Genomic DNA, 21,481 nt, shown 5'->3' with positions numbered 1-21,481 from the left:
CGGCCGGCCTGCAGGGCTCCAGGGCTTGGGAGTGGAAAGCTGTCACCACCCCAAGGGGCATTGTAGCCAGGCCTCCCACCCTCCAGCTGTGGGGAGAACAGTCCCACCAAAACTCTGCACACAGCCCTACCGCTGGTTTTTAATTTTGGAGGAATTTAGCCGGGAGGGGAGAAGTAAATGCTGCTGCCATTCTTTACAGAAGTATGTTTACCAACCTGCAGCAACTCTAGAGAGCTCAAGAGAAAGTCTCCTCAAATCTAGGAAACAAGAACATTCAGGTAAAAAGCAACACTGTTCCAAACACAAGACATAAAATCCCAGATTCCAGCTGCCCTACAGTCCTCTGAATTAGTTCCCCATCTGTCTGGGGGCCTAGTGAGTAGTGGGCGTTAGCTTCTCGAGTTCTGGGAACTCCACTCTGTCCACTGATCTTAAGGCTATTGGAAATCTGTATTCGGGTGTATCCATTAGAGTCCTTTTAGTGCATCTGACAGTAAAAGTTTTTGTAGAAGAATCAAAGCTGGGGTGAGACAGAGCAGCCACGATGGGAATCCAAGCAGGAGGACCAGGCTGGCTCCTGGTCACCAGTCCTCTCAGGTCACGGTCATTCTGGCAGTGTCTCACCGGGACCAACACCTGTTCACAAATTCCACGCCGTCTTCAGAACACTGCACCGGCATGCATCCCAGCAACCACACGTAGAGGAATCAGGCACACACCCAGCTTACAGCCCGCCTGGCTCAGCCCCCATCTCTACCAGATGAGCAGAGTCCTCTGAGGTCCTTCAGGGCTGCGCTGGAAAGCCTCAAGGATAGTTTTGGGTGAAAAAGACTTGATTTAGAACCTTTTTCCTGATGAAGCCCATCAAAGTTGTCAGGGCTTTTAAAACATCCGTTCAAAGCATGATCACATCTCATGGAGGAAAAGTCATTAACCAGAGTGACAATTAGGAGTCAGAAAAAGCAAAGCAGAAAAACAACTCTCTTAAGGTTCAGTTTCCCTAAGTAATGGGAAAAACCAACAGACTCAAAACACAATAAATCATCTCACAAAACACAAGGTATTTGTTCCCTGGGCCAGTTATGACAAAGTAGAGAGAATCCTCTGCCGTGTGGCCCCTGGGTCCCTGCTCAGGTGGCCAGGAATCCACCCCCATGGAGCAGCACTTGAGTTCGATCAGACACCAGAGAGCATTCGACTTGTGAGTGCACCTTGTTACAGGGAACGCCAACAAGAGAGCCAGCATCTGGCATGGGACTTGCCACAGACCTGCTCAGATGCACCAAAGGGTGCCAAGAGAAAAGCCATGCCACCCTGGGAGATAAGCAGAGCTCCATCTTGGCACAATAGCAGAGGTGGAACAGCGGAGAGGAGCAGAGACGTCACAGGAGTGGACTGGAAGCCAAGAGAGCCTCTGCCTCCACTAGTCAAGTGCAGACGGCAAGACAGAAGAGCTGCAGCCCGGGACAGCTGGGTTTTAAAGAGACCTCGAGAACTGAACATCCAAACCTGTTGCAAACTCTTACTGAGCAGATCAATACTCTAAGAAAACTTGTTTTATCTCAGCATAGTGGACTAGATTCTGGTTTTATGCCAGAATCTGGATCATGTATCATGCTGGGTTTTCAGAGAAACCTATCAACAATTTTAGCAACTTGACCACACAGAAATCTCTTTTGCGACCTCTATTAGCTCTAAGTTCATTCTTTCTCATACAAGAAGTCATTTTCCTTTTGTGTCCTTTACAGTGTGTGTGTGTGTGTATAAATCAGGGAATTTGACTCTTGGTGACTTAATTTTCATTGAACAAACCCAGGAAGCAAGCCATTTCAAACTGCCTGCCACACACTGACAGTTCACCAGATTTCATGGTTTCTAGAAATACGTTTCCTCATACAGCAACTGAGATTTCAGTGTTGTCAGCTACTTAGAAGTGACTTACACATATCATGAGTATCTATTGCTTAATTTGACTTTAAATTTTTAAATTACGTGAAAAGTCCACTTAGGAACATCTGCCCCATTTGCATTTACCTAATTTATGTACTTTTCACTATTACATCTTGATTATATAAGAAAACTAGACATCAGGCTAGCATAAGTTTCATTTCAAGTTATTTGTCTGTCACAGAAAAGTCCTAAAAGTTACGTGGATATACTTACTGTACAGGAGCAATGGCCCTTTATCAGCCTGCTTACTCTGGGGTAGACTTGTGTTTCTGCAATCCAGCGTTAGTGCTGAAGTGCTGACAGCCTTGGAGAGCTCAGTCTCTCCAAGCCAATGGCGCATTTTGGGGTTCCTTTCCAGAGACGCAGGAGCAGATGGTCTTGGTCCGAGGTTGGACTGATGTTGAAGAGCGTTGTGTCAAGCCTGACCTCTGGCAGCAAGTCAGACAAGTGTGCAGGACAGTGCTGGGCATCTGACAAACTTAAGATCAGTTTATTTATGAAAGATTCATCTAAGTCATGTGGATGAAAAGCATTTGGATTAACTACTATATGTTTTTAGCAAGCTTACATGCATTTAATTTATTAGCACTCAGACAATTAAAAATAGAGCTCTTAGAAAAATCTCAAGATGCACAGCACACACATAGACAGAAAATGAATTCACAGAGATAATTTCAAATTTTTGCTTTTAAATAAAAACCCTCTTTCAGCTTGACATTAGAGAGCGGTCTGGGAGAATGGACTATGATGGAACATTTTCTGCCAGCCTCCATCTGGTGTCTTCGGGTCTTGTCTGAGTCTTGGAGCAAGTGGGTTGTCGCCTTTTAGGTCCTGACTGGGTCCAGAGTCAACCCTAACATGGCATATGAAGTGATGAAAACAGTACAAGCCTCACGAGGCACAGAGCCCAGAGACCCCAGGAAGCTATCTCGGAGGACTGGAGGAGAGCACAGGCTCCTGAAAACCAGGCAGAAAGCCTCTCTGGGAGGCTGCGGAGAGGCTGCCCTGCTGAGCCAGCTTGAGGCTTCCTCTGGTCTGGACCCTGCACCCTCTGGGGTGGGTGCTGCCTCTGCAGCACAGCAGCAGGGGCCAAGTCTCACGTGGGAGTGTGACATCCTGCTCCTAAGGAACAGCGTGAACATAGTCTGTGTGGCTACCCACACAGCAAAAGTGCCAGCAAGGGGACATAGCTGTCTTGCGTCTCTGCTTTCCCTCAGAAGCTGCTGCTGGCACTAGGTCACAGCTCTGGAGAGAAGGACCTCAGCCCTCAGCACCAAGGGGTTCCGGCAGGGACAGGTGGTGACAGGGAGGGAGGGGAGTCAGGGGCGGGGGCTTCTGGCCTCGAGACTGCATTTCAGTGTGGCAGTGTCTGGGCTTGGGCCTTAGCATGGCCCCAAGGGACACGAATGTCCTGGGTGCCTCGTGACATCAAAGACGTGCATGATGGCCCAGCCCACCTCATCCCGAGGCTGTCCAGGCAGTACAGACGCTCAAAGAGCCAGCAGAGACCAAACAGGAGTGCTCACAGTTTCCGATCAGCCGTGGACCCAGGCGCACAGAGCCACACAAGGCACCAGCGGGTCACAGGAGGGCCTGCCAGGAAAGACAGAGGCTCCCAGAGGCTCCAGGGCTTGGAGGATCCTTTACTCAAGGTGTCCAAACCGGACCCCAAACAAGGTCAGCAGGGGCCTCCACCAAAATGGGGGTTTCGGCTGGGAGAAGGCTCTGAGGGCAGAACAGTGAGCCCGGAGGGCAGGTGGGAGCCCTCCGTGCTGCACTGCCCATCCCAGGAGCCCCGGGATTCCTCCAAGGTGGTTTTGCTTCCGGTCCCACTTCTGGACACCAGATGTGTCTCCCTAAATAATCAGAGAGGGGGTCTCTGAGGATCAGTGGTACTGAGGGAACAGCAGAACTTGGCCGCTGAGAGCACCTTCAAGGAGTCCACGTGGGCTGAGGTGTTCTGTCAGAAAGAGAGGAAGAGAGAGTGGTCAGCTTTCAGAGCTTGGTGGTCTGCAGGTCCAGGCAGACCCGGCTCAGCTGGGGAGGTGCCCAGAGCATCACGAGATGCAGCCTGGAAGAGCCCTGAAGAAGCCTCCGAGGAGGAGGCTCACAGCGCCAGCGTGGAGACCGCGGGTGGAGCAGGAGCACCCTCCCGGCCCTGGCATCCTGGAGCGAGCAGCCCCCTCAGGTAGGCAGAGCCTGCCCGCGTCCCTCCCAGCTCAGTTTGCCTGGGTCTATAGAACAACGGGTTCATCTTCAGGTCAGAAAATTTTGCAGCAAAATAACCTGGGAAGGAGGAGAGAGTGCAGCCACGGGTGTGGACAGGGCCCATGCCTGAGCCCCCATCACTCTCTGGTCCTGGACTCCGGGAGGGACAGCCAGGGCCGGGGTGGAAGGGCCTGGAGGTGACGAGGGCCACCGCCACCACGCGTCTGCAGACTCAGCACAGCTCTGCCTCCCACAGGGTGACGGCTTGTTTTGCAGGCAGCCCAGCCCAGAGAGCTTGCCCGGGTCCCTGCCTGGCTGGTCCTCTGATGCCCCCAAGAGAAACAGGCAGATGTGGAAAAAGGAAAAGCGAACTTATCGCCATCGACCAACCTGGGGAGAAGCAGACCCTTGCACCAGCAGCGGAGCTGCTCAGATGGAAGCCCCGCCCGAACGGCAGGTGCAGCTGACTCTGCAGCTCTGCGATTCCGCCTCTGAGCCAGCCGCGGAGCTGACACACATCAGGAAGTCACACAGATCAGCACACACTCGGTGTGGCCGTGAGCTGCGTCATCAACAGAGCAGCCATGCCCGTCTTTCCAGTGTCACAGCTCACCGAATGGCAATGACTTCATAGGCTACCCACTCTCAGCCATGGCGGTTCACTGGACACGTGCGGGTCACCTGGTAGCCTTGGGCTCCGCAGCCACAGGTCCTTTTCTCCCATCTTAATTTCAACGTCTGTGACACTAAAGTCACACGTCACATTTGACATGGTTGCACATAGGGTCACAGAAAGGCAAAGAAAGTGTCAAGGCAGGCCCAGCGTCCTGGAGGCTGAACCAAGAGCCAAGGCAGAGAGCAGAATGGAGGCCAAGCAAGAACTGCCGTGGGTGGACGGACATGCGCAGGAGGCTAGGAGGACGAGCTCCGGGTGGGGCTGTGAGCGCAGAACTTACTCTAGGCTAGGGTCCTGACAGCAGTTTCGCAGGGCCAGCATGGAGTGGGCCGTGTGTGGCTGTGGCCGTCACAGGCAGGAGACACTGTATTGTGCTAAAACCCAAGGACGGGAGTTTTGTCACTGTGGAGATTTCCTGGGCAAGGTTTCAAGGCAGTGACCAGGTGACGGGGTCAGGGTGCCACATGTGCAGTCTGGAGGTGCCCCTCCTTTCATGGCCCTCGAGTGAGGAGCTGCATCAACTGGAGCGCTGGGTGTTCGATAAACTTGTGGACCTGGTTTTTCTGATATGAATTTGATATGCCATGCACCCTGTGCTTCAGATTAGCTTGATAAGCTCACAGGCGGTCATTCTTAACAGCATGAGTGATTTATTTACCAGTGTGTGCCTTGTGATGGTACCGGGTAGGTGGCGGTTGCTTACTTGTAAGAACAAGGTGTGCAACCATCCACCTCAGCAGTTGAACTCAAAACAAAGTAGCTCATGGCAAACTACTGCTCCGTGAGAGAGCGACAAAGGGTGAGCTGCAGCCTGGAAACTGCAGTCCTGTGTATCTCGAGTGGCTCAGAGCAGGGCTCAGCCTGCTCTCCATGGATGTACGGGTTGTGTTGGTCACCTTCCCATCACTGTGACCAAAACACCCGAGGAGAACCACTGAGAGGAGGGAAAGTTTATTTGGGGCTCACGGCTTCAGAGGTCTCAGTCCACAGACAGCCAACTCCACTGCTCTGGGTCCAGGTGAGGCAGCACTTCATGGGGGAAGGAAAGCTGCTCAGCTCATGGTGGGGTCAGGAAGCAGAGCGAGAGGGAAGAGGCCACAGGGAAGAGGCGCCTCCCAGGACACACCCCAGTGACCCACCCCTCCAGCTACACGCCACCTGCCTACGTGACCCCCCAGTCAGTCCATTCCAACTAGCACAAGCTGATGAGCTACAGCTCTCAGTCCCGTCCTCCCACTTCTGAACGTGCCTGCATTAACAGGAGCTGTGGGGGACACCTCGCATCCAACTGTAACACAAGCCATGCTGTAATCTTTATTCAAACCAAAGCAATGGGCTCTTCAAACAAAATATAATCACGGGGAAATATCTGTCCTCTAAACTTCACCCTTCCAGCCAGGACCCCAAGAGCAAATGCTCATCAAAGCCCCAGCGGCAGCATGACACAAAAAGGCCCCTGGAGGTCCCAGCCTGCACTCATGGAGAACCCAGCTGGATCATCGTGCAAACCAAGATCCTCTTGTCCTTACCAACCAAGCGTTTTCAAGGAGCCAAGGCAACAGCAGGAAGGAAGCGGAAACCCAGGATGGACACTGTTTTCTGGGCAGCTGCTGGGATTCCCCTGGAGTTCCATCTGCAAGTTCCCCCAGCCAGGAGCAATGGGGCCCCTCTTCTTTAAAGACCCCTCGGCCTGGGCTGTGCTGCCCCAGGGCATGGTCCTTGTTCTGGCTGCTAATTCTCCAAACTGCTACTATGGAGAAAGAAGCCAGGCTCCACCACCAGCTGTGCCACAGACTGGGATTCAGTTGGCAGAAAAACAGGTTTATGCAAAGCCATCTTTAAAGGAAACAGATGGGACTTTTTTTTTTTTTTTTTTTTTTGGTCTGAAATCACCATTATCAGAGAATTCAGGGGTGAAGAAAGTTTTTACAAGAGAAGAAGCAAAGCTGAATAAAAGACAGGAAGTTCACTCTTGCATGACACCTCAGTCTCTTCTTTGCAGGAGAAAGTTTTTATTCTCAGGTGAAGAAGTTCAGAAGCTAAAACAATTTGCAGTGTTGTTTCAAATCCTGTGGGAAACAAGTTATCTGGACATTGCCCTTCATTCCAGAGGAAGCCTGTTTCCCTTGCAGCAGGTCAGGAGTGTGCTGGGGCAACTCCCTAGACAGTGTCTGCCATTGCAGGAGGCAGGGCAGGCTCATGGGAGACCCCTTGAGTGTGCGCACTGGGAAGACTCCAGCTCCTGCAGCCTCACACAGCAGTTCAAAGAAGAACAGAAATGTCCCTGGGTGGGGAGTTTGTGTCACCATGAGGTTATAATGAGCAAAGCTGACTCTGGACATCTAGAAGAGGCAGTCTCGGCTGGTTTAGCCTGGCTCCTCGTGGTTTTCTCTGGAGGGCCTGACCTGAAACAAAACTGGGAGGGACATTTGGGGTCTTCAGCTCCTCTCTTGGCCCTCTGAGTCGCTGCACAGAAGGTAGCAGGACTTCCAGGGACATGTGCTTTATAGGACCCAGATACCACTCGGATGAGAGAGGCACAGACAGGCAGGAATGCAGGAACCAGCAAGACCATGGACAGCGGGCACTTAAGAGGACCCTCCATGGGCAAAAGGGTGCCAGAAGTCTGGGCAAGGCCACCCCACTGCACCGTGTGCACCCATCCCTGGACCTGTCCGTATCAGAGTCTATACCAGGGTCTCTGGGAGTTGGAGGGTTCTCAGCCACTGTCTGCTCCAGATGAGGCCATCCAGGCCCTCTGAGCAGGAGGTTAAGGCCTCTGGGGAGCACGGAAACCCAGCGTGGACAGTGGAGCGGATAAGATGGGCAGGCAAGGAGCCTCCCATACCACTAGGGCGCAGCCTGAGGAGGAGCAAGGAGGGAGGCGGAGCCCATCACCAGGCCTCCGCGCTGGCCTTGGCTTTCAAGTGCACCTGCATATCCTGGGGCTGGAGGTCAGGTAAGAGAGTCAGGCTGACTCAGGGTTGCTGCCACTGGACGACAGGAAGGGAGCCACCAAGGCCAGGCACAGGCAGTAGTAGGCCTGGCTGACGGGAGCACCGCCTGATTGTGAGTGAGCAACAGAGGGAGGGGAAGTTGAGGAAAGGAGAGAACTTGGCAATGAACAAACATACTGGACACTGCTCAAGGTCAGTGGTGGTTCCCAGAGTGCTTGGGAATCTAACCTTCAACCTTCCTGCAGGCTTCACAGAGCCCAGGAAGATCAGTGCCAGCTGGGGTTTAGCACAGGCTTCCCAAGGGAGGAGGACACCTCCCTCAAACCCGTTGCTCAGGGGGCAGCTTCTGGCAGACCTTTCAGGGGACCAAGACTGTGGCCACCAAGCTGGACTCCAGGGCTTATCTGCCTTGCTCCTGGGGCCGTGATGGGGTCCTGAGACACCCGCAGACACACCAAGGTGGTCATAGACCATGGGCGGAAGGTCCCAGAGTACCGACCCAAGGAATCTGGCATAAGGAGGGAGGCCTCTGGGTGCTTGAGTCAGGGGCAGATCAGGGAGGACAGAGGCCATTGCCACAAAGATGCCAAGGGCACTGAGGGCCAGAAGAGCTGGAAGAGCCCAAGGCACTATGGGGAAAGCAAGGTGTGGTGGAGGAGGGAGCCCAGCATTGGCAAGTGCTAAGGGCAAGCCCAGGCAGAGGAAGGGGTGAGAAGCCCTTGTAAGCAGAGGCTCTGTGCCCACTGAGTCCCAGGAGAGGGACCACACGGATAAGGGAGGAGACTCATAGAGCAGGGCGGACATGAGACTGGAGGCAGGGCCCCAAATGGGTCTAGATTATAGTTAAAAATCAGTCTTAACATGTGTTTAGGAAAAAGAGGAGGGACAAGGTGGGGTGCAAGGTGTGGGAAAAAACTGGTGGAGGCAGAGCTTCTGAGAAAAGAGAGTTGGGGCTACGGTTCACCAACCACAGTCAGTAAGTACGTCTTCAGAGGTCGGGTGTGGGGCAAGCCTGAGGCCTGTTGGGCCCAGCGAGCTCCACCTGAGGCCAGGGTGTGACCTCCCCTTCTCCAACAAGGCAGCCCACTGGTCCTGCTGAAAGGGAGGTGAGACACAGCAAGGACTTCCTGGGCTGCATGTTGGAACCGAGTCACAGAGAAAGGTGGGAAGTCGTCAGCACAGTGAGGCGAGGCGCGGGCACAGGCCACTACCCAGGCAGCTACACTGGTAACTGGGGTGGGGGACACGGGGCCGGGCCCTGATGCTGGGGAGGCCAGACCCAGCAAGGCAGAGGCAGAGCCAAGCCCCCGGCCCAGCGCCAGAGCTCTCCTCCTCACACAGGTAAGACCACAACCAGAAAGCAGAGGAGGCCAACCAAGTCCCGTCTTCCAAGGCCTCTGGGGACCACTCAGTACACTCAGGCTGAACAGCCGCTGCTTGGATACAGAAGCCAAGACCAGGGACAGGAGCCCCTCTACATCTGCGGGGAGCAGGAGGAGTCTCCCTGAAGGCCACAGATGGCCAAAGCTCTCACGTGGAGCAAAGAGAGTCGTGTTGTGGGCAGCTGCCTATGAAGCAGACCCTGGGCAGAGGGGCTGGCAGGTCCTGGCAGGTGGCACCTCAGCCCAGCTCACAGTTGCTCCCATCCTGGTGACAGTGCCCAGGCCGGCTGTCAGGCACGGGGTGGTGGCTCTCGAGCAACGGTCACCTTGGGGGCAGTGTGAGCCTCCAGCCGTGGCAGAACCCTGACCGTGAGGGTGCGGGGATGGGTGGTCGAACAGACTCCGGCATCCAGGGTCCGGGGAGAGGGCAGGCAGGTGCGAGTGAGCCGAGGAGCCCTCTCCAGAAGTCGGAGGTCAGGGTTCATCTGCTCAGGGGGCAGGCTGGTGGGGCCACGGGCACAGCCGCGGTCTCAGCTCCAGCCCCTGTGACCGTGCCCCAGGCCCAAGGCAGGGCCCCTGGCCTCCGTGCAGAACTGGCAGGGCTTCAGAGTTCCACCCCACCGAGCCGGGCCACAGCCAGGGCTCCCCCGCAGCAGCCTCCTCTCCCCTTGCAGAATCCCCACTTCAGCCCCTTCGCCGATGAACTCACTGACTACGTGACCAGGAGCATCCTGGCCATGCCCGTCATGAATGGCAAGGACGTCGTGGCAGTGGTCATGGCAGTGAACAAACTCGGTGGCCCCTGCTTCACCAGCGAAGACGAGGACGTGAGTGTGCGGGGCAGCGAGGCCTCCTCCTGACGTCCCCTGCCTGCGGCAGCCTCCTTGCTGCAGTGCTATGCTAGTACCCACCTGTGCTCACGAGTGCATCTCTGTGTGTGAGCCACATCCCTTCTGCACACCCATGTGTGTGTGAGCCACATCCCCTCTGCACACGTGTGTGAGCCACATCCCTCTGCACACCTGTGTGACCACATCCCTCTGCACACGTGTGTGAGCCACATCCCTTCTGCACACCCATGTGTGTGTGAGCCACATCCCTCTGCACACCTGTGTGACCACATCCCTCTGCACACGTGTGTGAGCCACATCCCTTCTGCACACCCATGTGTGTGTGAGCCACATCCCTCTGCACACCTGTGTGACCACATCCCTCTGCACACGTGTGTGAGCCACATCCCTCTGCACACATGTGTGAGCCACATCCCTCTGCACACCTGTGTGACCACATCCCTCTGCACACATGTGTGAGCCACATCCCTCTCACACCTGTGTGTGTGAGCCATGGGCCTGTATCACACACCTGAGCTTGTGTGAGGCCATACCAATGGGTGTGCAAACTGGTCACTAGCGTGTCTCTGTGTGGGTGGTGGTCCTCAGTGACCTGGTGCCCATTCCTTCTGGAACCTGGGATCACTGACTCCTGATGCACAATGGCTCTTTCAGGTTTTCAAGAAGTACCTGAATTTTGCTGAATTGAACCTGAAGATCTATCACTTGAGTCACCTTCACAACTGTGAGACACGACGAGGCCAGGTATGTACAGGGCAGCAGAGGCCCAGCCTGCTGTGCTCCTGAGCTGACCTGTCCTCACGAGTGGCTGAGACCATGTGCTTTGTGTGGGTTGGGCATGACTCTGGTCAGGTGGACCCCAGTGCCCTGTCTCTGCCCTGCCCATGTGAGCTGGGTGGTGGAGATGCTGTGCACACCTGGGCAAGCGGAGCCGTCTCAGGAGGGGAGGACTGTCTTCTGTGGCTGAGCTGAAGTCGGGGCAGCAAAGGACCTGCAGGGTCAGGACCTGCTGCTCACCTGAATCCTGGCCGTGGAGGGGAGAGGTGCCTGCAGGGGTGCAGGAGGTCCCACACTTTCCAGACACACCAACAGCCCTCAAGGGGCTGAGAGCGCGGAGTCACGGAGCTTGGTGGTTGAGCTCCCTGGCAGGTTCAGTCCTGGCTGAACCTGGAAGCTACTTTCTCTGAGGGCAAGGGACATGCGGGTATCCCCCAGGGTCAGTGCATCCTGAGCAGCAGAGGTGCTGGGGGAGCCTCCAGCACAGACGACCCTCCAGCCTGAGTCCCCCTCACCCTGGGGGCCTGAATAAATGTTGAGAAGGCAGTGCAAGTGTCCAGCCTGCCCCAGGGGCCATGGAAGGCAGCAGGCCACCTGTGCCTTGCCATTTCTCGCTCTGCTTCTTCTGTGACGCACCAGGTCCTGGTCCCCTGCTGAAAATCTGTTAGAAAGGACAAGAGTCCACTGTGCCTAGGTCCCTCGCGCCACCCAGACCCCACCCTAACCCACCCTGGCCCCTGTGCCTCCTCAGCACAGTCAGGGTCTGGACTGGGGTCCGCACTGCCTTACTTTTTGGCACTACAAGATATTCCAGGTTGCTTGGTGTGCCTTCTACCCAGTCCTGGGGTTTGGCTCCTGCTCCAAGGAGCCCTGTTCCCTTGATCAGAACATGGTGTTAGAAGACAAGTCGGTGCCGGGCATGCTCTCTGCTCCAGGGGCGTCCCTGCTTCCGACCCTCTCTGCTGACATAGTGTGCTAACTCGTGTGTGTGCGTATCTGTATTTCTGCATGCAGCTGTCTGCACCTGTGTTAGGTTAAACACCAGTGCTCAGCCTGCCCCACCCACCCTGCCTCTCACCACTTACCACTCACTGGGTTTGTTCACCACCTGGTGTTAGGTTTGTTAGCCTGAGTTCACACGAGAAGCAGAGCACAATGCTGCATAGATTCCTGTGCCCTCAAGTGTTGGAGATGCCACTCGTTTCCAAAGTTATAGAAACAAACCCCTTTTCCCCAGGCCCTGCAGCAAGGGAGCGTAGCACATTTGTAATGCTGCAAAAGTCTCTTGTCGTGGTCTATATTTTTCCTTGAATCTCTCAACCCACCTAATTGATTTTTTTGCACACATAGAGTTAGTCTCTGCACTTTGCAAAGTTCAGTGGGCCTCCCCACATGCATAATGACATGTACCTACCATCACGGTGCCATGAAGAGGGCCTCCTTGCCCTGAGAACCCCCTGCCACCTGCTCTCTTTCCCTAACTCAACTAACCCCGGGCAACCGTGGAACTGCTACTGGAGCATGTGGCCTTCCATGTGGCTTCTTCCACTTCAACATGAACATAAGGTCCCTCTGTGTGTCTTTGTGACAGGCACTCATTTCTTTTTACTGCTCAGAAATGTTTCGTTGTCTGGATTTATCACAGTTCAGTTGTCCGCTCACCCTCTGAAGAACACCTTGCTGGGTACAGCTTGGGGCAGTTATATGTAAAGCTGCCATGAGCATTGTGTGCAGGTTTCTGTGTGATATGAGCTTTCATCTCAGTAGCCTGGACCGCAAGGGACTCCGCTGCCAGGTCACATGGCCGTGAGAAGCCACCGCTCATTTCCAGCAGCAGTGAATGAGCCCCTGGGCTGCGGCCTCATGCCTCAGCAGCACCGAGTGCTGCGCCTTCCGGGTCTTAGTCCACCAAGCCAGGCACGGGGCATAGACGGCTGACCCCCAGTGCCGCGTGAAGAGCTGGCGAGCGCTGGGCTTGTGCTTATTCACCACCAGCACATCTTATTCTCTGGTGAGATGTCTGTTCAGATCTTCCTTAAACGGGCCTTTTCCTCTTATGTCTTAGTGTAAGGGTTTCTGGTATATTTTGGAAACAAGCTCTTTAACTGATATGTGCTTTGTACATACTTTCCCCAGGATGTGGCTTGTCTTTTCACTTTTTATAGTATATTTGGCAAAAAAAGAAGTCTTAAATTTTAGTAAAGCCCAGTTTCTAAGATATAGAAAGTCCAGTGATCCATTTTCAGAATACAAGTATTTAGCCTCCAATGCAATATTGGGGTGTAAGAAAAACGGCAGGAGGGGAGAACAGAATGGAAAGTCACCAGCAGTCAACCTGAGTGTGAGAGTCACAGCTCTTGAAAAAGAGGAGGAGGAGAGCCCACCTGACCGAGGAAGGCAGCCTGCACACTGCGCTTCCCGAGAAGGCACCAAGGGACAAAGGGAGGTGGGGACAGCTGAAGGAACATGTCTTCAAATAACCCAACAGGAGACAGTGAGGCCTAGGCAGCCTTCAGGGAGACTGTGCACCCTGGTACTCAGCCAGCGGGGCACCAGGGAGGGACCCTGGGCACCAGGGAACGAATGCTGACCGCAGCGGGTCTGCGTGTGCCTGATCACTGGCACCTGCTCTTGCAGCGCTGCCATTAACAGCCTCGCTGCTCTGTGCCTTTTCTCTCTGTGCGTTCTTTGGGTTTGGACAGGTGAGTGAGTTTCTCACACACTTACCTTTTTATGTGTGTGGAGGGGCACTGGGAATTTAACTGAGAGGCACTGCCTCACTGAGCTACATCCCCAGCCCTTTTTATTTCAAGACAGGGTCTCACTAAATTGTCCCAGTTGGCCTTGAAGCTGAGATCGACTTCCTCAGCCTCCTGAGTTGCTGGGATTGAGGTGGCCCCCACCATGCCTGGCTCCCAGGCGTCCCGGATTTTCACTGTACATTGTAGCTGTACCTAAATGCTTATCTCACACCACAGGAGGCCAAGATCCCAGCACATCTTACACCTGTGCTCTACACAGGTCCAGAGTCCTCTCATAAAAGTTGTGGACTCTAATCTAGATTCCCTTTATTTATTTATTTATTTTTCTTTGTTCTATTTCTTTCTTTGAGGGGTGGGAAGGAGACTAAAAAGAAGTTCGTTATTTGCTTCTAAGAGCTTTCCCAAAGGTGGGGGGGATTCGTTTTCACTACACATCAACACGATGAACACTGCCTCATAGCTTTCATGACAATTTGAATTCAAGGCAGTATGTGCAATATGTGCAGTATGTTTTTCTGAAATCCAGTGAATTCACTTGGACACATGGGTACTCCTTGTATTCTTGTTCACATATGAAAAGAACTGGCTACTTTGGCTTCTAGAACAAATTTTTTTTTTAATCACAAATCCAACTTGTTTTGATTGGAATCTGGACTAATTACTAAGGAATCATTAAGCAATAATGGCCTCAAACATTCAAATATCCTCTGAAACTGCAGTTCATTAGGGACTGCGGAATCTAAGGACTGTGCCACCTGTAAGGGGTGAGGCAAGAACTCTCGTTGCAGGTGCCAAGTTCAAAGCAAAATATCAACAGTCCCTCACTTCTGCAATATCCATAAGAAAAGTATATTGAGAGGATAAGATGGAATAATGTTAAGTGAAAAGTGCATACAGAACTCAGAAATCTTTTTCATTAAATTTGCTACTTTAGTTCAAAAAATGCTCATGAGAAAAATAAATACTTAAAGCAAATTATTAGTAATATTGTTGCTGTTTAGAACTTGTTGAGAGCAAAAGAATGAATACTGATCAATTTTCCTCACTAAAACTTAGTCATTTGTTCTGATAGGTTATTTTTTTAAACTTATATATGGTATTTTATTTTAACTCATTTTTATTGTAAACAAATGGGATACATGTTGTTTCTGTTTGTACATGGAGTAACAGCACACCATTTGCATATTCATATATTTACATAGGGTAATGGTGTTTGATTCATTCTGTTATTTTTTTCCTTCCCCCTCCACCCCTCCCACCTCTCTTTTCCCTCTATACAGTCCGTCCTTCCTCCATTCTTGCCCCCCTCCCACCCCCCATTACGTGTCATCATCCGCTTATCAGTGAGATCATTCGCCTTTTGGAGTTTTGAGATTGGCTTATCTCACTTAGCATGATGTTCTCCAATTTCATCCATTTGCCTGCAAATGCCATAATTTTATTATTCTTTATAGCTGAGTAATATTCCATTGTATATATATACCACAGTTTGTTTATCCATTCATCAATTGAAGGGCATCTAGGTTGGTTCCATAGTCTGGCTATTATGAATTGAGCAGCTACGAACATTGATGTGGCTGTATCTCTGTAGTATGCTGATTTTAAGTCCTTTGGGTATAGGCTGAGGAGTGGGATAGCTGGGTCAAATGGTAGGTCCATTCCAAGTTTTCTAAGGAATCTCCACACTGCTTTCCAGAGTGGCTGCACTAATTTGCAGCCCCACCAGCAATGTATGAGTGTACCTTTTTCCCCACATCCTCTCCAACACCTATTATTGTTTGTATTCTTGATAATCGCCATTCTAATTGGGGTTAGATGGAATCTTAGTGTAGTTTTGATTTGCATTTCTCTTATTACTAAAGATGGTGAACATTTTTCATATGTTTGTTGATTGCTTGTAGATCTTCTTCTGTGAAGTGTCTGTTCATATCCTTAGCCCATTTGTCGATTGGGTTATTTGTATTCTTCGTGTAGAGTTTTTTTAATTCTTTATAGATTCTGGAAATTAGTGCTCTATCTGAAGTATGAGTGGCAAAGATATTCTCCCACTCTGTAGGCTCTCTCTTCGCATTGCTGATAGTTTCCTTTGCTGAGAGAAAGCTATTTAGTTTGAATCTATCCCAGTTGTTGATTCTTGCTTTTATTTCTTGTGCTATGGGAATCCTGTTAAGGAAGTCTGATCCTAAGCCAACAAGGTGAAGATTTGGACCTACTTTGTCTTCTATAAGATGCAGGGTCTCTGGTCTGATTTCAAGGTCCTTGATCCATTGTGAGTTGAGTTTTGTGCAGGGTGAGAGATAGGGGTTTAGTTTCATTCTGTTGCATATGGATTTCCAGTTTTCCCAGCACCATTTGTTGAAGAGGCTATCTTTTCTCCATTGCATATTTTTGACACCTTTGTCTAGTATGAGAAAATTGTATTCATTTGGGTTTGTGTCTGTGTCCTCTATTCTGTACCATTGGTCTACCTGTCTATTTTGGTGCCAATACCATGCTGTTTTTGTTACTATTGCTTGTAGTATAGTGAGATTATTTTTAAGTTGAACATCTATGTTATGCCTTGAAAATTCCAAGCAGAAAGGAAAATCACAGAAAGCCAGTAACTTCACCAATACATCGGCACAGATGTTTGCCTGTAGTTTTTTTATCCAGAACCTTTTTACTACACATTACATAGATGCCCTTTTTGTAGGCACAGTCCTGGAGGAAAGGAGAACCTGGCTGGTGCACAGAACTTTTACAAATTATGCAAGTGGAGAACTTATTCTTTCCATGTGGATCAAGCCTTGCTTTTTTTGAGGTCAGACCTGTATTTTCATTCAGCTTTCTTCCACCACTTTCTGTGGCATTTCCTGCACCATCTTTCCATGTATCTGCAGTGATAACAGAACCACATTTCTTTTCACATTTTCCACATACCATCCTTCCATCTACAGTTCCCTCAAACGCCGCAGCAGCAGCTCAAAACATCAACACTCTAGGTGCACATTATAGAGTAGGTGTCCACTTGTTCCATTTTGTCAACCACCATGAGAAGAGAGCAGTATCTCTCTCTTGATTGCTCCGTCCTGAATCAAAGATCAGCGTCGTTGTGTGGGTGGGTTCTGAGCTCTCGGATCCCTCCGTTCACACAGGTTTTTCATCTCTGGCTGAGTAGTAGTCCTGTTGGGTTCTGGGCTCTCATGTCCTCCCTTTCCTGTTGTTCCTCCCTATTTCTAGGCCTAGAATTTTTGCCCACTTTTCCCTACAGAACTTCCCATAGTCAAATTTCTCCCTGTGTCCCCACCGCACCTCATTAGCAGTTTCCTGCACACCTGGGCCCTGCTCTGTCCTCAGCCCCCTTACATCCCATTCTCCGGAATGTTGTCCCATGTTTCTCAACAGTCTCAGTTTCATTCACACAACCCCCAGGATGTCCTGACCACCAGCAAAGTGCTTCTCTCTCAAGCCTGAGTTAGATTTTCCTGCCTCCGTCCACGCAGGGAATTACCTCCTCACTATGGTGCTCCTCAGGGTCTTTCTCTGTGTTGCTGATCCACTTTTTATCCACCTTGAATTTTGGGTCCTTTGTTGGCCTCCTTTCCTGCTCCAAAGCCACCACAGCAAGGCATCAGGGTACATCTCCTCTAGAAGTGGGGGTCCTCAGACCCTAGAGGATGTATGGAGCCCCACACTGGGTGCCAAAACTATTAGAATACTAAGGTGCCCCAGAAAGCAGACACGAGCTCTCAGGTGGGCAGGCAAGGCAAACCTCACCTCTGCCAGAAGGGCCACTACGGAACCCACCGGCAAGCGCCCCAGGCAGGATGCTGCCTGCTTTTATCCCTAACGCAGTGCTGCCCTTCACTCTGAGTGGAGGAGTTTGGGGCTACAATCTACACAATCAACTAACTTTTAAAATTGGCATGGACAGGGAAGTGCTCTAATTAAATGGTTAGACTGGCTCCATTAAGGCTGAATGCTGCACTCTGAAAACGGACCGAGGGGCTTCCTGTGCCCCAAGGCCTGTTGTGCCGCTCTGCCTGAGTTTGACCTTCTCTTTCTCCTGATACTTTAGGCTTGGGCCAGTCTTTTCCTAGTTTCCCGAGCCTGGATTGTTGATGTGGAATCTGTCTTCTTTCCTAACAAGTGCATTTGATGCTGTGAATCTCCCTCTAAACCTTGCTCTCACCATATCTCACAGATTTTGATAAGTTGTATTTTCACTTTCATTTAGTTCAAAATCTTCAAATTTCTCTAGAGGTTTTGGCTCATATATCGTTTGATCTGTTCAATCTGCTTTGGAACTGTCCAGTTCTCTGTTATCAATTTCTAGACTAATTCCTCCATGGGGTGAGAACGTGCATCTTGTCATCTCTACGTGTCTAAATCAGTTAAGTGTACCTCGTAGACAGGGTGTGCTGCTTTGGCAACTGTCCCACATGAGCTTGGAAAGAAGGTGTACTCTGCTGCTGGGGCGAAGTGCCTGCAGCTGTCAGTTGCACCCAGCTGTTTAGCTGTGAGTTCTACCTCTTCTAACCTTCCTACAGCTCTGCCATCTTGATGGGGGAGCTGGTGCATCCCACAGAAGTGGAGTGGCCGCGACCCTGGGGCCTGCACTCTGCTGCCAGTGCATGTGGCCAGGGTGGCAGGACCTTCTTGGAGAAAAGATCCCCTGTCTCCATGCAACGCCTTCTCCACCCCAGATCCTCCTCTCGAGAACTCTGCGTGTTCCAGAGTGAAGACAGCTGCTCCTGCGCTTTCCTTTGGTGTTGGGCACACACCCACTCCCTCCCTTGCTCTCGAACCATCTGTCCTTCCACCTGAAGGGCGTTTCCTGCAGACAGCGCAGAGACCACGCCTACAAGTCTTTCAGGTGTGTGCCTGGGCTCTTCACACTGAAGTGACTGCTGCCTGGCTGGACTAACCTCTGCCGTGTTCTTTACTGCTTTCTGTGTTGCTCTTGTGTGTTCTTTTTTTTCCCACCTTCTCTGGTTTTAACTGAGCATCTTACATCATTCCATTTTCTCTCCTCTCTGAGCAATAGTACTGTTTCCAGGGTCGGGGGCCAGGGCTGAGACCTCAATTCCCAGTGAGCCTAAGTTGTTGGTTTTCAGTCTGTTCTGTATCCTGATAACCTTAAAAGCAATTGCAGGGCTGGATGTGGCGCAGTGGCAGAGGCCTGCCTAGCAGGCTCAAGGCCCTGGGTCCATCCAGCACCATCGAGAGAAAATAAAACAGTTGCAAACATCCCCAAGCCCTTCCCCGAGGTGCTCATTCCCCGGCAAGGCAAACCTGGAGAACCCCTGGGGCTCCAGGTTCTGGGGCCATGGGCACATCCAGCTCCAGGACACTTCCTGATCTCTGTGGGAAAGCATGGTTGCTTTGGGGGGTCTCTTGGCAGATGCAGCCCAAGAACTCACTGTCAGGCACAGAGATACCACAAGTGAGTGTCATGAGTCCCAGCAGCCCTGGGCCCCCACGGCATCCCTGCCAGGAGCAAGGAGGGTGCTGGGCCCCTGACCCCGTTCCCAGTCACAGCCACCCACACACCCAGGTGCCTCTACGGGACTGTTGCTGCCCCACTTGGCACACACGCCTCCTAGGTCTCACAGGGCCCTGTGCCCGCAAGGAGCCACATCTTAGGAGGCCTGGGCGTGTTCTCTGTGTGGAAGGGCTACAGCTGGTCCCTCCCCACTGTCCTGCCTGCCTGCCCTTCCCATAGTGTCCCCACTCCCGTGCCTCGGTGTCCCTTCCCTCTGACACCCCTGCAGTCCACTCCGCCCAACAGTCAGAGCCGCACTTTACAACTCAGGTCTTGCTGCTAGGCTCCCCTGCAACCTGGCCCCTCTCTGCACATGACCGCAGCCCTCTCTGCAGCCTGGTCCTCTGCCAGGAGCACAGATCCCAGACGGCCCCACATCAGAGGGCAAGTTGCAGGGTCAGTGTCCCCTGTCCTGTGGGGCGGCTCCCCATCCCTCGCCCAGGCAGCAAGGGGAGCCGGCACTCGGAAGAGCAGACAGTGCGGCTTCCTCCCAGCTGCCCAGGCCACAGGCCACACCCCCATGGGAGTTCAAAGTGCAGACGCCCCACAGTACCTGCCAGGCCCTGGGAAAAACCATCTGAGGCCGCACGCTGAGCATCTCCAGGAAGCCGGGCTCAGGAAGCTCTGCCTTGGAGGGGAAGTGTCTGTGAGGACCAAAGGCCCAGGGCTTGAAGGCCAGCTGGAGCTCACTCTGCTCCTCCCTCCTGCTGGTAGCACAGCAGGCCCTGCAGCTGCTCCCTTGCCCATCTCCCTCCCAGCAGGGTTCCTTCTGAAAAGTACCTTGACCACTCTGGTCAGAGCCAACAGAACAAAGGAAGCCCGGCTTGGCCCTGGACCTTGGAACACCTCTTTGTCCCATCACATCAGCTCCTGGTCACTTTCTATGGAGCAATTCCCACTGCCCATCACCACTGAAGACTGGATGAGGCCCAGTGGGTCCAGTTCTGTGGCCAGTAGCCATCCATCTGTGTGTCTGGGCCTGGTGGCTCATCCAGAGGCCATGGGCATGCCCAGCATCTCAGGACGGGCATGGAAGAGCCTCAATGTCAGGGGCTTACACTGGGGACAAGTGGGAGTTTGGAAGTCAGGAGTGGGGAGGGACTGGAACCCTGCCATGATGTCCTGGACAGAGTTGGGGAGGGCTGCCTTGGTGTCCACCATTCTTACCCCATAATTCCTCAAGAGCAGAGAGAAAGATGCAAGGAAGTCATTCTGAGCTTGGGTTTTCACGACCTTTGACCTTAACACCCTAACTCTTAGGGTAACTCCACATAGCTTGGGTAATGCTGCCTCCTACTAGTGGGGCTCTGCAGGGACGGTCTGTCCCTTCCACCAGACCTCGGGCTGAGTCCTCCAGGGCTAGCAGGCGTTGATGTGTGTGGTGTGCTGGGGACAGTAGGCACGGGCGCATGGTCAGCAGGGCTTGCCACTTCTTGGGGAGGGCGGAGGTGTGGACCACGGGGAGCCGAGCCGCCTGACAATAGGACACTTGTCCCTCGCCACACCTGCCCTCGTCCTACCTGGTACTGCACTTGATTGGACATTCCCAACATTTTTTTCAAGACTTCTCCTACTTTTAGTTGACAAGTCATGCCCGTGCACACCTGTGGGTTCACGCGCTGCTTCCATACTCTCATTGCGGAATGATGGCTCAGGCCCACCAGCACGTCCACCACCTCAGATACACATGCTTCTCCTTGGAGAGGATATCTGGGATCCACCTTCACTGTTTTGAAATCTGCAAGGCTCATTGAGGGATGCAGCCACCTCCTCTGAGAGGCAGTACCTGGACCGCTGCTCCAGGAACTAGAAGCTTGTGCCATGCCCCTGCTCTCCCCTCCTGCCCACCCAGCTCCTGGCGGCCACAACCCCAGTCTTCATCTGGCCCAGCTCAGCCTTCCCAGATTCCACCTGAGCAAGACGGTGCAGCACCTGTCTCTGAACCCGTTTCACTCAGGGTTTCGCCTTTGACAAGGAGGCAGGTTCCATATCTTGACTACCGTGAAGCGTGCTGCATCCTTTCAACATACTGATTCAAGTCTTTTGGGTAAATATCCAGAAGTGGGATTCCTGGATCATACAGTACTTCACTTCTAGTGTTTTAGGAACCTCCCACTGATTTCCAAAACAGCTGTCCTAATTTGCATTTTCATCAACAGTGTGCCAGCTCCCTTTTCCTGACATCCTCACTACACTTATCTTTCATGTTTTCAAAATAGCCAGTTCAACAACTGTCAGGTGATATCTTATTGTGGTTTTAATTTGCATCTGATTAGAGATGTTGAGCATTTTCTCATATATCTTTTGGCCATTTGTACATCTTCTCTTGAGAGAGGAGCTTTTTAGTTTGTGAAGTCCCATTTCTCTATTTTCTATGTTGGAGCCTGTGCTTTT

General features: G+C 52.3%; 1 protein-coding gene and 1 pseudogene across 1 annotated transcript in view; one reads left to right on the top strand and one right to left on the bottom strand.

Annotated features, from left to right (window-relative positions):
- Positions 1-21,481, top strand: part of Pde6b (phosphodiesterase 6B) — a 43,112-nt gene that overhangs the window by 3,632 nt on the left and 17,999 nt on the right. Inside the window, exons 2-3 of the mRNA XM_047566586.1 lie at positions 9,848-10,000; positions 10,679-10,768. Of these exons, the coding sequence (XP_047422542.1) occupies positions 9,848-10,000; positions 10,679-10,768 (243 nt within the window). The remainder of the gene's footprint in view (positions 1-9,847; positions 10,001-10,678; positions 10,769-21,481) is intronic.
- Positions 16,169-16,485, bottom strand: LOC124994807 (cysteine-rich PDZ-binding protein-like; annotated as a pseudogene).

This window comes from Sciurus carolinensis, chromosome 10 (assembly GCF_902686445.1).
Source record: "Sciurus carolinensis chromosome 10, mSciCar1.2, whole genome shotgun sequence".
NCBI lineage: Eukaryota > Metazoa > Chordata > Mammalia > Rodentia > Sciuridae > Sciurus > Sciurus carolinensis.
The sequence above is the reverse complement of the archived record's forward strand: the minus strand, read 5'-3'. Positions and strand labels throughout refer to the sequence as shown.